Source organism: Leuciscus leuciscus (assembly GCF_965113295.1).
Source record: "Leuciscus leuciscus genome assembly, contig: HAP1_SCAFFOLD_515, whole genome shotgun sequence".
Taxonomy (NCBI): Eukaryota; Metazoa; Chordata; class Actinopteri; order Cypriniformes; family Leuciscidae; genus Leuciscus; species Leuciscus leuciscus.
In genome coordinates, this window is record NW_028118224.1 from 27,900 (window position 1) to 41,052 (window position 13,153).

General features: G+C 38.8%; 1 protein-coding gene across 1 annotated transcript; it reads left to right on the forward strand.

Moving 5' to 3' along the window:
- Positions 1–1,068: 1,068 nt before the first annotated feature.
- LOC309491745 (uncharacterized protein) lies at positions 1,069–9,422 on the forward strand (the record flags this gene model as incomplete). The annotated part of the gene is made up of 6 exons (XM_082190776.1): positions 1,069–1,352; positions 2,336–2,384; positions 2,469–2,526; positions 3,567–3,781; positions 4,571–4,838; positions 9,320–9,422. Coding segments are annotated over exons 2-6 (667 nt in total), but the record flags the coding sequence as incomplete, so codon positions are not given.
- Positions 9,423–13,153: the final 3,731 nt, after the last annotated feature.

The following is a 13,153-nucleotide window of genomic DNA, read 5'->3' on the forward strand; positions in this document are numbered from 1 at the left end:
GGAAGAACATGATTATTTGCAGTGTAATCCAGTGAACTCGTCTGAACTGAAGCGATCTGTGCAAATGTGTTCCTGAATCAACATCTTTTGTCCTGAAACATTCCTGTCAAACATTAACTCCGGCTCAAATCAAAGTGAAATGAAAGATTGATGAGTGTTGTTTCAGCCCAACCCAACCCTGGCGTCTGATTGGTTGACAGGAACAGTGAACAGAGGATGAGACTGAAAGAGGAGAAGTTACTCCTCCTCCTCCTGAGCTGGAGATGATCTATAAAAGATCCTGTTTAATTAAACCTGAATCCTCAAATCTCCTGAAACCCTTGAAACTTGAAGTCTCGCTGTAGACGATCATTTTATCCCGTAAAATTTAAACGTAAAAAATATTCTTCATGCATTAAAATATCTTGAATGTAACTCGACACCCTTGCCTCATTTAGTATGCGCGGTTCTATGAATATGCAAATGAGCCCCGCCTCCACTCACTCACTCAGCTCAGAGATCCACTGGTTGATGATTTCAGCATCATTACTCCAGTCTTCAGTGTCACATGATCCTTCACAAATCATTCTAATATGATGATTTGATGCTCAAGAAACATTTATGATTATTATCAGTGTTGAAAACAGTTATTTACATTTTTAAGTTTAAGGGGGAGTTTAAGAAATGAATACATTTATTCATCAAATGCATTTAATTGATCAAAAGTGACAGTATGTTACAGTTAAAGTTACAGTTTCAAAAACATTAAAAATCTTACAGAACGAAAACTTTTGATCGTCAGTGTAACTTATATTTAAATAAACAGTGCAACAAATTAGAACATGTGTGAACATTTGATACCACAGTGTTTTAACACACACACACACACACACACACACATACACACACACACACACTCTCTCTCTCTCTCTCTCTCTCTCTCTCTCTCTCTCTCACACACACACTCTCTCTCTCTCTCTCTCTCTCTCTCACACACACACACACACACACTCTCTCTCTCTCTCTCTCTCTCTCTCTCTCTCACACACACACACACACACACACACACACACACACACACCACTCTCTCTCTCTCTCTCTCTCTCTCTCTCTCTCTCTCTCAGGTGGCGCGCCGCGCGCACTCGTTCTGTCTCTATCCGAGCGCTTGGTTTCTTCGCGGATGTGTGTGTGACGGAGAAACTTTTACAGGACTGGAAACACAGTGTCTGAATGCGACTGACAGTTATTAATTATGGAGATTACTGGTAACGAGCGACGCGCGAGCTGCGGGAATAGTGAACGCGCCGGATCACGCGCGTCAGGACGCGTCACACACCAACACTTTCTCCATTAGAACAGCTGGAGCTCAACGGGTACTTCACTATTACCACACCTTTACCACACTATATCTGCACTCACTCTTACACTATATGTATGTAGATATACATCATTGCTGCCTGTATTCATGTTGCACGATATTTTCTCGGCACTACAGAAATGGAAGCATTTCCACCAAAGTGTTAATAATACCATGGTACTTATGTTACAAACTTACAGCCTTCATATAATACATGTACACTACCAGTCAAAAGTTTAGGATCGGTAAGATTTGTAATGTTTTTAAAATAAGTCTCTTCTGCTCACCAAAGCTGCATTTATTTGATTAAAAAAAATTAAAAAAAAGTTTTCTATTTTAATATATTTAATATAATGTTACAAAAGCTTTCTATTTCAGATAAATGCTGTTCTTTTGATCTTTCTATTCATCAAAGAATCCTGAAATAAAATTGTAAATAACTGTTTTCAACACTGATAATAATCATAAATGTTTCTTGATCATCAAATCATTATATTAGAATGATTTGTGAAGGATCATGTGACACTGAAGACTGGAGTAATGATGCTGAACATTCAGCTTTGATCACAGGAATAAATTACAATTTAAAATATATTAAAATAGAAAACAGTCATTTTAAATTGTCATAATATTTAACAATATTACTGTGTTTTTTTTCTGTTTTTTTCTTTCTTTTCTTTTTAATCAAATAAATTCAGCTTTGGTGAGCAGAAGAGACTTCTTTTAAAAACATAAAAAATCTTCCCGATCCAAAACCTTTGACTGGTAGTGTGACTGTAACTCCTGTAATATCTCATACTGTAATATCACTCAAACCTTCATTCATGTCTCATTATTTACTGACTCTCGTGCACTTGAGTGCAGCAGCTGCAGTGTTTCTGTCACAGAGGTCACAGGTCGGGTCAAAGGTTAACTGAGGACTAATACTGAACTTGAGTGACATCTGACGACATGCACAGGTGTGTGTGTGTGTGTGTGTGTGTGTGTGTGTGTGTCCAGGTGCAGTGCTGCGGTCAGGCTTCAGGATGAGAGCCGCTCTGAACATCAGGTGAGGAACACAGATCAGCTGTTCCAGTGGCACTTTAAAGCGTTTGCATTGTTCATATGTAATAATGTAATCTTGTGTTTGTAGTGTCGCTGTGATCCTGTGGCCGATCTTCATCGGTCTTCACACACACACCCAGAGGAAGGTATTCATGTTTGACTTTATGACTATTGAGCTGTTTTTGCCTTCATAATACAAACCAATGATTGCAGATCATTGCAATGAGTCTCAAACTCAAAGACAACATGATTCACACTCACACACACACATGCGCACACACACACGCACACACACACACTTACAGAAGAATGAGACTCGTGAGAGAACAGCCTGTCCCGGATATTTTGCATTGCGTTGGTTTACTGTAGGAATATTCTACATACTCATCATCAGAGCTCAGTGTCGCCTCATGAAAAATGAATGAATTGCTCATTTGTGTCGTCATCACATGATCTCCAGCTGTCTGACCTCTCGATGACCCTGAGGATGACCAGGTCACGCCCTCTGCCCTCTGATTGGCTGTCAGCTGTTGATTGACAGCTCTCATCCTGCTGTTTGACGAGATCTGGCTCTTCTACTGTCATTATCAAACTACTCAGGGTTTAACAATATATCAAGTCACAATATATCGCAACACAAAAATGCAACAATATGTATTGTGTATAGTTCACCCAAAATAAAAATTACTGTGTGAGAAAAAAATCAAGTTAGTGTCAGTACTACATTAAACTACTATATATAGCGTTGAATATAATGTATAATAATGCAATGGGGAAATATTTATGGGTCCTGATAATGTCAAATGACTGATGTTACAGTAAAAAGTGGCCGACATTATTTTAAATATATCTTGTCAGTGACAGAGATCAATGAATTATACAATAATTCAGTATTTTCAGCTTCAGAATCATGAATATTGTTAATCTGGTGTCTCTATTGTCCTGTGCTTTGGGTTTCAGCACCAAGTCCAAGAATATTAATTTACAGTCCCCTAGTAAATTTAGCATTTTAATCCACAGTTAATGTTTTGTTAACCTTTTATCATAAGTCTTGGAGTATCACATTAATATCGTATCATGAGTTCAGGATCGTGATATGTATCGAATCGTGACATGAGGGCATCGTTACACCTCTACGAACTACATCTCAGCTTTGTTCTTGTTTATTTCCTCTTTACGTGCTCAGATGTGGTCTGATCCGCTGACTGGTTCTGCTGGAGATCTCACTGGTTCTGCTGGAGCGGGGTCGAGGTCGGGGTCGTGGAGCTCCTGGGGTTCGTGGGGTTCGTGTTCGCTCTCCTGCGGTGGAGGAGTTCAGGAACGGGTCAGAGTCTGTCGGGTCGATCCCAGCGGATCAACACCAGGCCAGCAGAGACGGCAGAGTCTCAGACATGGATGGAGGTTTGGCATCGTCTTCATCGGTTCAAAACTAATTCACACGCTTTAGGCTTAAATATTTAATAGCCCCCCTGAGATTTAAACAAGATGTCAAATAAGTCTCTGATGTCCCCAGAGTGTGTGTGTGAAGTGTAGCTCAAAATACCCCACAGATATTTATATAGTATGTTAAAATCGTCACTTTTTGAGGGTGAGTAAAAACACGCAATTTTTGTGTCTGTCCCTTTAAATGAAAATGAACTGCTGCTCCCGGCACAGAGGGCGGAGCTTCAAGAGCTGTGTGTGTGTGTGTGTTTCAAAAAAAAAAATTCGAAACCTTTTAGCCTTTTATGTTCAAACCGGAGTCAGAAAAATGGAGAGACTCTAGAAGAAGTGACAACATGTAGAGCAACAGGACATTTCTGAATGGTTAGTTGATGAATTTATGAAGCTGATGTGTAGTTATCTTCCGGTCATTGATTAGCATATTCTGTTTTCATAATCTATAAATCGTGTTCAGGGGGTTTATGTAAATTCTAGGGTTGGTGATGTCACTAACCCGGGAGGAATGTGGTGTAGTCCCAAACAGCCGTTTGTTGTAGTCCTTAAAAAGCGATTTCTTTAAAAGTAAATATCTCCCTTTGCTTTGAACTTTGAGCGTTGTAACTTTGCAGATGTTGTTTATGCTCAGTTAGAAAAGTGAAATCATAATCAACCACCCCTTTAATTAAGATGAATCGCGTGGGATAAGAGCATCTGCTAAATGATTAAATGTACTTTTCTCTTTCTCTATATATTTTTTCTCTGTTGAAGAAATGCAAACAGTGGCATCAGTCCAGGGATGTACGGATACGGCAGGATTTCATTCCAGCCTCTACTGAAAGATTCTGGCCGAATATCTCAAAACAAACGGAGACGATCACCATTAAACGTCCCGCACCAGAGTTACAGGACTCAAGGTAGAGACGTCCATCAGAACCGGCGCTCTCACACACCGGCCGTGCAGAACCGAGCGTACGGCGCGGTACCGAACGCCTCCTGCCCCGGAGCCCGGAACCAGCACAAGATCTGCAACACCACGGTAACATCTGCAGAGAAACTGCTTTCACACAACATTTAACCCTGGTTCACATCATCATTAACCCCAGGAACAGGGCACTTTTAACTCTTGAGGGTGTTCACTGTTCACACTTGGCAGGTTTGGTTTGAATAAAATTTACTTTGGTGCAGTTCGACTGAAATATGAACGCAACACGGACCAAACACATCTAAACGATTCAAAAACAGGACATGATGTCATGAGATCAGAATCAAAATTAGAATCTTTATTTGTCATTATAAAAAAGAGTACAACGGAATTATATGCAATCTTATTCAGCGCAAAATCAATCTCCCTCTATGTGCATAAAAAACTAAAAACATTTCTCCTATGTAACAAATTTTACAAACAAGTGAAAATAGTAAACAGTTAACTGCAATGTATATATATATATAAACGGAGGGTTCTGTCAGGCGCTTAATATGTAGAACCTTAAAGGGTTCTGTCAGGCGCTTCATATGTAGAACCTTAAAGGGTTCTGTCAGGCGCTTCATATGTAGAACCTTAAAGGGTTCCATCAGGTGCTTCACATATAATAATAATAATAATAATTCATTACATTTATATGTCTCTGCACTCAAAGCGCTTTACATAGAAGGGGGGAATCACCTCAACCACCACCAATGTGCAGCATCCACTTGGATGATGCGATGGCAGCCATACTGCGCCAGAACGCCCACCACACACCAGCTTACTGGTGGAGAGGAGACAGTTATGAAGCCAATCAGTATATGAGGATGATTAGGAGGCCATGATGGACAGAGGCCACTGGGCAAATTTGGCCAGGATGCCGGGGTTACACCCCTACTCTTTCGAAAGACATCCTGGGATTTTTAATGACCACAGAGAGTCAGGACCTCGGTTTTACGTCTCACCCGAAGGACGGTGCTCTTTGACAGTATAGTGTCCCCATCACTATACTGGGGCATTAGGACCCACACAGACCACAGGGTGAGCGCCCCCTACTGGCCTCACTAACACCTCCTCCAGCGGCAACCTGGTTTTCTCAGGAGGTCTCCCATCCAGGTACTAACCAGGCTCAGCCCTGCTTAGCTTCAGTGGGCAACCGGTCTTGGGCTACAGGGTGACATGGCTGCTGATCGTATATAGGGACGTCCCGCGTGACGTCACGCCATTTGGAGCAGCCATCTTGACGGAATAGAAAAATGCTAAACCGCTGGTGATAATACAGCTCGTCGCGAAATATTCATCTATTGACCAACCTTTGCGGTGATGATTGAAAAATCCTTCCCCGCTGGCGTCCAAATCAAAGTGTTGCTGACCCATCCGGACTCGTGATACCGATAGCCTGCTAAGCTTTTAACTGTTATTTGCTTTTAATGAAGCTCCGGTATAGCATGAGGGGAAGTGAATAAGGTAGCTGTAAATGTCACCGAACTCAATGTCAGGAAGTTTTTCTACACATTTAATGCCTGTAAAAAGAACTCGTGGTGCTTCATATGGATCTATGATTCCTAATTATTTGATCTTCCTCTTGTATATTTCTTTTTATGATGACCTGACGTGAAGAGTTAGCTGACGGCCGCTGCGCTAATAATAGATAGTGGCCAGTGACCGCGACGCTGAAGTGTGTGAGAACAAATGAATAACATCAGTGCGAACCACGAACATTTATTTATTTGGATTAAATATTTAAATATTACATTTTAATCATTCTGTGTCCTTTTTCAATGTCAGTCTTTTCACTATTTACATGTTTATGCCCAAAATGCTATAATATTCAAAGTAGTTGACTGTCGTTCTCCTCTACCGTGTATATTATTGATTAAAAAGCCTAACCTTAGCCTATTTAAAATCGTTACAGGCACCTCGCGAGCATTCATTCATTCAACTATTTTAAAAGACTGGAATGAACACCAGCACACACAAGCAATCTTTTTTATAGTCAATTTAATTTAAAAAATGTAACAACAGGTATGAAATCTCAGAAAGAGAAAAAAAACTTAATGGGAAGACGAGCATAGGACTGCTGCAGCTTAGTGGATAAATATATTTAGCCTATTTATTATTAAGATTGCACAGTTGGAAAGAAAATATATTTATAGTAACATTTCAGCAGGCTCAAGATAATTAATAGTATACAGTGACCATTATTCATTATTTTAATCAATTCGCAGCCATAAAACGTGATAATCCGCATTCTCATGTATGTGCGCTTGTGCAATAGTATTCCGTCAAAATGGCTGACACGCGGCTAGGGGTCACGTGACTGGGAGATCCCTATAGAACAAAAATATAGAACATATAATAGAACAAAAATATAGACATATAGAACCTTAAAGGGTTCCATCAGGCGCTTCATATGTAGAACCTTAAAGGGTTCCATCAGGCGCTTCACATGTAGAACCTTAAAGCGTTCCATCAGGCACTTCATATGTAGAACCTTAAAGCGTTCCATCAGGCGCTTCACATATAGAACCTTAAAGCGTTCCATCAGGCGCTTCACATATAGAACCTTAAAGGGTTCCAACAGGCGCTTCATATTTAGAACCTTAAAGGGTTCCGTCAGACGCTTCATATGTAGAACCTTAAAGGGTTCCGTCAGACGCTTCACATGTAGAACCTTAAAGGGTTCCGCCAGGCGCTTCATATGTAGAACCTTAAAGGGTTCCGTCAGACGCTTCATATGTAGAACCTTAAAGGGTTCCGTCAGACGCTTCACATGTAGAACCTTAAAGGGTTCCATCAGACGCTTCACATGAAGAACCTTAAAGGGTTCCGTCAGACGCTTCACATGAAGAACCTTAAAGGGTTCCATCAGGCGCTTCATATGTAGAATAGAATAGAATAGAATAGAATGAGACATTTATATAGCGCTTTCATATGTACTACTGTACACCCAAAGCGCTTTACAATCATATCAGGGGATCTCTCCTCAACCACCACCAGTAGAACCTTAAAGCGTTCCATCAGGCGCTTCACATATAGAACCTTAAAGGGTTCCATCAGGCGCTTCACATGTAAAACCTTAAAGCGTTCCATCAGGCGCTTCATATGTAGAACCTTAAAGCGTTCCATCAGGCGCTTCACATTTAGAACCTTAAAGCATTCCATCAGGCGCTTCACATATAGAACCTTAAAGGGTTCCAACAGGCGCTTCATATTTAGAACCTTAAAGGGTTCCAACAGGCGCTTCATATTTAGAACCTTAAAGGGTTCCGCCAGGCACTTCATTATGTAGAACCTTAAAGGGTTCCGTCAGACGCTTCACATGTAGAACCTTAAAGGGTTCCGTCAGACGCTTCACATGAAGAACCTTAAAGGGTTCCATCAGGCGCTTCATATGTAGAATAGAATAGAATAGAATAGAATAGAATAGAATAGAATAGAATAGAATAGAATGAGGCATTTATATAGCGCTTTCATATGTACTACTGTACACCCAAAGCGTTTTACAATCATATCAGGGGATCTCTCCTCAACCACCACCAGTAGAACCTTAAAGCGTTCCATCAGGCGCTTCACATATAGAACCTTAAAGGGTTCCAACAGGCGCTTCATATTTAGAACCTTAAAGGGTTCCAACAGGCGCTTCATATTTAGAATCTTAAAGGGTTCCGCCAGGCACTTCATTATGTAGAACCTTAAAGGGTTCCGTCAGACGCTTCACATGTAGAACCTTAAAGGGTTCCGTCAGACGCTTCACATGTAGAACCTTAAAGGGTTCCGTCAGACGCTTCACATGAAGAACCTTAAAGGGTTCCATCAGGCGGTTCATATGTAGAATAGAATAGAATAGAATGAAGCATTTATATAGCGCTTTCATATGTACTACTGTACACCCAAAGCGTTTTACAATCATATCAGGGGATCTCTCCTCAACCACCACCAGTAGAACCTTAAAGCGTTCCATCAGGCGCTTCACATATAGAACCTTAAAGGGTTCCATCAGGCGCTTCATATATAGAACCTTAAAGGGTTCCATCAGGCGCTTCACATATAGAACCTTAAAGGGTTCCATCAGGCGCTTCATATGTAGAACCTTAAAGGGTTCCATCAGTCCAGTCGCTTCATATGTAGAACCTTAAAGGGTTCCATCAGTCCAGTCGCTTCATATGTAGAACCTTAAAGGAATTCACGTCCTCTGACTCGGATTTATGCATTTTTATTGCAACACTGTTGCTCCACAATGAATCTGCAGCAGTCGTGTCACAAGAGGGAGCTCACAGTATAATCCCAGTTTGCAATTTGTAATTACAAGTTCTACGAGGACGTGAACACTTTTTACAAATCTCAATCTCGCAATTATGGTAATTACAACATTGTGTGAATGCACCTTTATTTTAAAGAATGTAATATAAGGTTTAGTTTCAGCATTTGAGGACAAACTGATGCTGTATAAAAACACTGAAAAGATGGAAGATTTACTCGCAACACTTATGACTTTAATATGGAGAAAGAGATGTAAAAAAGTATGTGTGGGTGTGTTTCTGAATTCTCAGGCCTGTCCGTCATCCAGCAGACCAATCAGAGACGTGCAGTGCTCCTCCTTCAACACGCAGCGCTTCATGGGGAGACTTTACCAGTGGGAACCTTTTCATGACGGTGAGCAGATTCTTTGAGTTCAGGTGATGGAATGATTTTTTTTAGATATCAATGTTTCAACATTTGGTGGATCTCCTATGCTTTATTATTACACTATCAGTCAGTACATTTTTATTCATCAAGGAAGCATTAAAATGATCAAAAGTGACAGTGAAGACATTTATAATGTTACAAAAGATTCTATTTCAAATAAATGCTGTTCTTTTAAACTTTCTATTCATCAAAGATTTCGGAAAAATAAAAGTGTTTCACGGTTTTCAAACAAATCTAACTGTTATTAACACTGATAATAATCATAAATGTTTCTTGAGCATCAAATCATCATATTAGAATGATTTCTGAAGGATCATGTGACACTGAAGACTGGAGTTATGAAGAATGAAATTTAACATTTCTATATTTAAACTAAATTAAATCTAAATAATCTCTTGCAGTTTTTCCGTTTTTGGCAGAAACATTTTTGTTACCCGAAGGAAAAACCTCCTGAATGACACAGATATTGGTGCTGTTAACTCTAATGATCATGTTACAATGTTACAAGTTAGTCATATTTCAGTGAGTTAATAATTTGTGCTTCAGGAGATTTTCCCGGCGTGTCGGATCCTGTGGAACAGCGAATGTTTTCGGATTTATGAACTTTGATGCTGCGCCAGTATTTGATTCATGTTCACGTACGTTTATGGTTTGTGTGGAATATTCTTATATCCCACAGGCTGCAGATTAAGCTGACAATGAATTCATGCCAAAGTTTTATGTTTTTGTCTTGATGACACAAACTAGTGTATTTTCACCACAGCAAACAAGGAACGTTCTCTCAAGGTTCTCTCACAGTTATAAACAAACGTTCTTCCAGTAACGTTAATAAAACGTTCATCTAAAGTCATCTGCCCATCTTTAACATTCTCAAAACATCAGCACAGAAACATTATTTACACATCATTTTCTCAAACTTTTGAGGAGGTTTTCAAATGTTACTTGTTTCAGAGAACATTCAAAAGTAACGTTCCCATAATGAAGAATGATACCCATAAACATTCCGAAATAAAGTTTTCATAACTTCTAGGTGTTTTTCAGACTGGTTCTGGTTCATCATGTGTCTTTGCTGTCCTCTTGTGGCCGCTGTGTATCATTACAAGCATCGGATTCTGTTCTCATTAGTACTAGAGATCACAGTGATTTGAAAAAACTCAAAAACTAAGTATTAAACTTTGTGCGGCTCTAAACTTGTGTGATGAAATGATTCCTCGGCAGTCTCTGAATTATTGTGTGTTTAGAAGGGGTGCACTGATACCCTCATGTCACGATACTATATTATTGTGATACTCCAAGACTTATAATAAATGGTTCACAAAAAAATTAACTGTTGATTAAAATGCTAAATTTGATATTACATTGTGTGTGTAAATGAATATTCTTGGACTTGGTGCTGAAACCCAAAGCACAGGACAATAGAGACACCAGAATTACAATATTCATGATTCTGAAGATGAAAATACTGAATTATTGTAGATGAAAGTGAAAGTGAAAGTGAAACGTGACGGCCAAGGATGGTAACCCATACTTGGAATTTGACCTCTGCATTTAACCCATCCAAGTTAATGCACACACATTAGGAGCAGAGTAGTGAGTAGTTAACACACACACACTGCAAACGTGGATACACACACCCAGAGCAGCGGGCAGCTTTTGTGTGGCGCCCGGGGAGCGATTAGGGGTTAGGTGCCTTGCTCATGGGCACCTCAGTCATTTCCCACCGGCTCTGGAATCAAACCAGCAACCTTTGGGTTACCAGTTCAACTCCCTAACCACTAGACCATGACTGTACCCCCCACTAGACCATGACTGTACCCCCCACTAGACCATGACTGTACCCCCCACTAGACCATGACTGTACCCTTTATCCTTAATTGCTGACTTACTTTAAAAGGGTGAATGTTGTTAGCTAAATGAGCACTGAAGATAGCAATGTGCTGAAACGTTTGCTGGTGTCCAGTCTGTTTTTAATCCACATGCACTTTGCACTTGATTTGCACAATGCAATTTGAAAAATAAAAATATGCTTTTGTAGACTTCAAGTCTTGAGTTGATCAGTGTGCGGCCAGCTACTCCTCTTGTTCATTCTATGTACCCCCCACTAGACCATGACTGTACCCCCCACTAGACCATGACTGTAGATGAATATGTTTGCACTCTGTCACTGACTAGATATATTTAAAATAATGTCGGCCACTTTTTACTGGTAACATCAGACATTTGACATTATCAGGACACACATATATTCCCCATTACATTATTATACATTATTCAACGCTATATATAATAGTTTAATGTAGTACTGACACTAAAACTCTGAAAACTTGATTTTTTTTTTCTCACACAGTAATTTTTATTTTGGGTGAACTATACACAATACTTATTGTCACTCTCCAAGATACATATTGTTGCATTTTTGTATTGCAATATATTTTGACACAATATAGGGCCCTATCATACACCCGGCGCAATGTAAGTGTGTTTTGCTAGTTTCAGCCCGACGCCGTTTTCATTTTCACGTCCTGCGCCACATTGTTTTTAAAATAAACAAATAAAAATGTTGCTCTAAAGTCAATGGCGCAGTATTTTTTTTTTTGTTGTTATTTAAAGATCGCGTTAGTAATGTGTGCCCATAGAGTATGGGGCGCCGTTTGTAAAGCGGCTCACGCTGAAAATAACATTTAGTCAATTTGTCACATTTAGCTTCAAACAATGTTTAAAAAACTGGTATGAATTTTTGATGGTCACTTTTTACCACATTTACAACAATATTTGTCAACTTAGAGATATTTTAAATAGTTAAATCTAAATATTAAATGTTACACCTAAATGCTAAATCTAAATCTAAATGTTAAATCTAAATCTAAATGTTAAATCTAAATATAAATCTAAATGTTAAATATAAATATAAATATAAATGTTAAATCTAAATGTTAAATCTAAATGTTAAATATAAATATAAATCCAAATGTTAAATCTAAACGTTAAATCTAAATGTTAAATCTAAATATTAAATATAAATCTAAATGTTAAATATAAATCTAAATCTAAATGTTAAATCTAAATGTTAAATCTAAATGTTAAATCTAAATCTAAATCTAAATGTTGAATCTAAATGTTTCGGGTGAAACTAAATATTTAACTAATATGCAAATTCAAAATGCCGGTAACCGGAAGTGCCAAAATAAAAGCTCGAGTGTGTGTTTATAGCATGGTTTATAGTGTCAAATAACGAATAAAAACCATCTCATAATAATAACTATAATATAACGATAATAACGACCTAAAATAATGAACACGTTTGGAGAAACTGTAGAGTTTCGTGATGAGAGTGATGACATGACATTCAGTCAAAGTGAGCCCCCTCGTGGCTGGCTATTATGGCTGCAGGTCATAAGTCCCGCACTTTTCATAAAAGTGACGCTAGCCTACTCTTCAAATACAGTTTCTCCAAATGTGTTTATTATTTTAGGTAGTTATTATCACGATAATCCATGTCCAAGAATCCATTTCCTCGGATGAGATGGTTTTTATTCGTTATTTGACACTATAAACCATGCTATAAACACACACTGACCTCCTCGAGCTTTTATTTTGGCACTTCCGGTTACCGGCATTTTGATTTTGCATATTAGTTAAATATTTAGTTTCACCCGAAACATTTAGATTCAACATTTAGATTTAGATTTAACATTTAG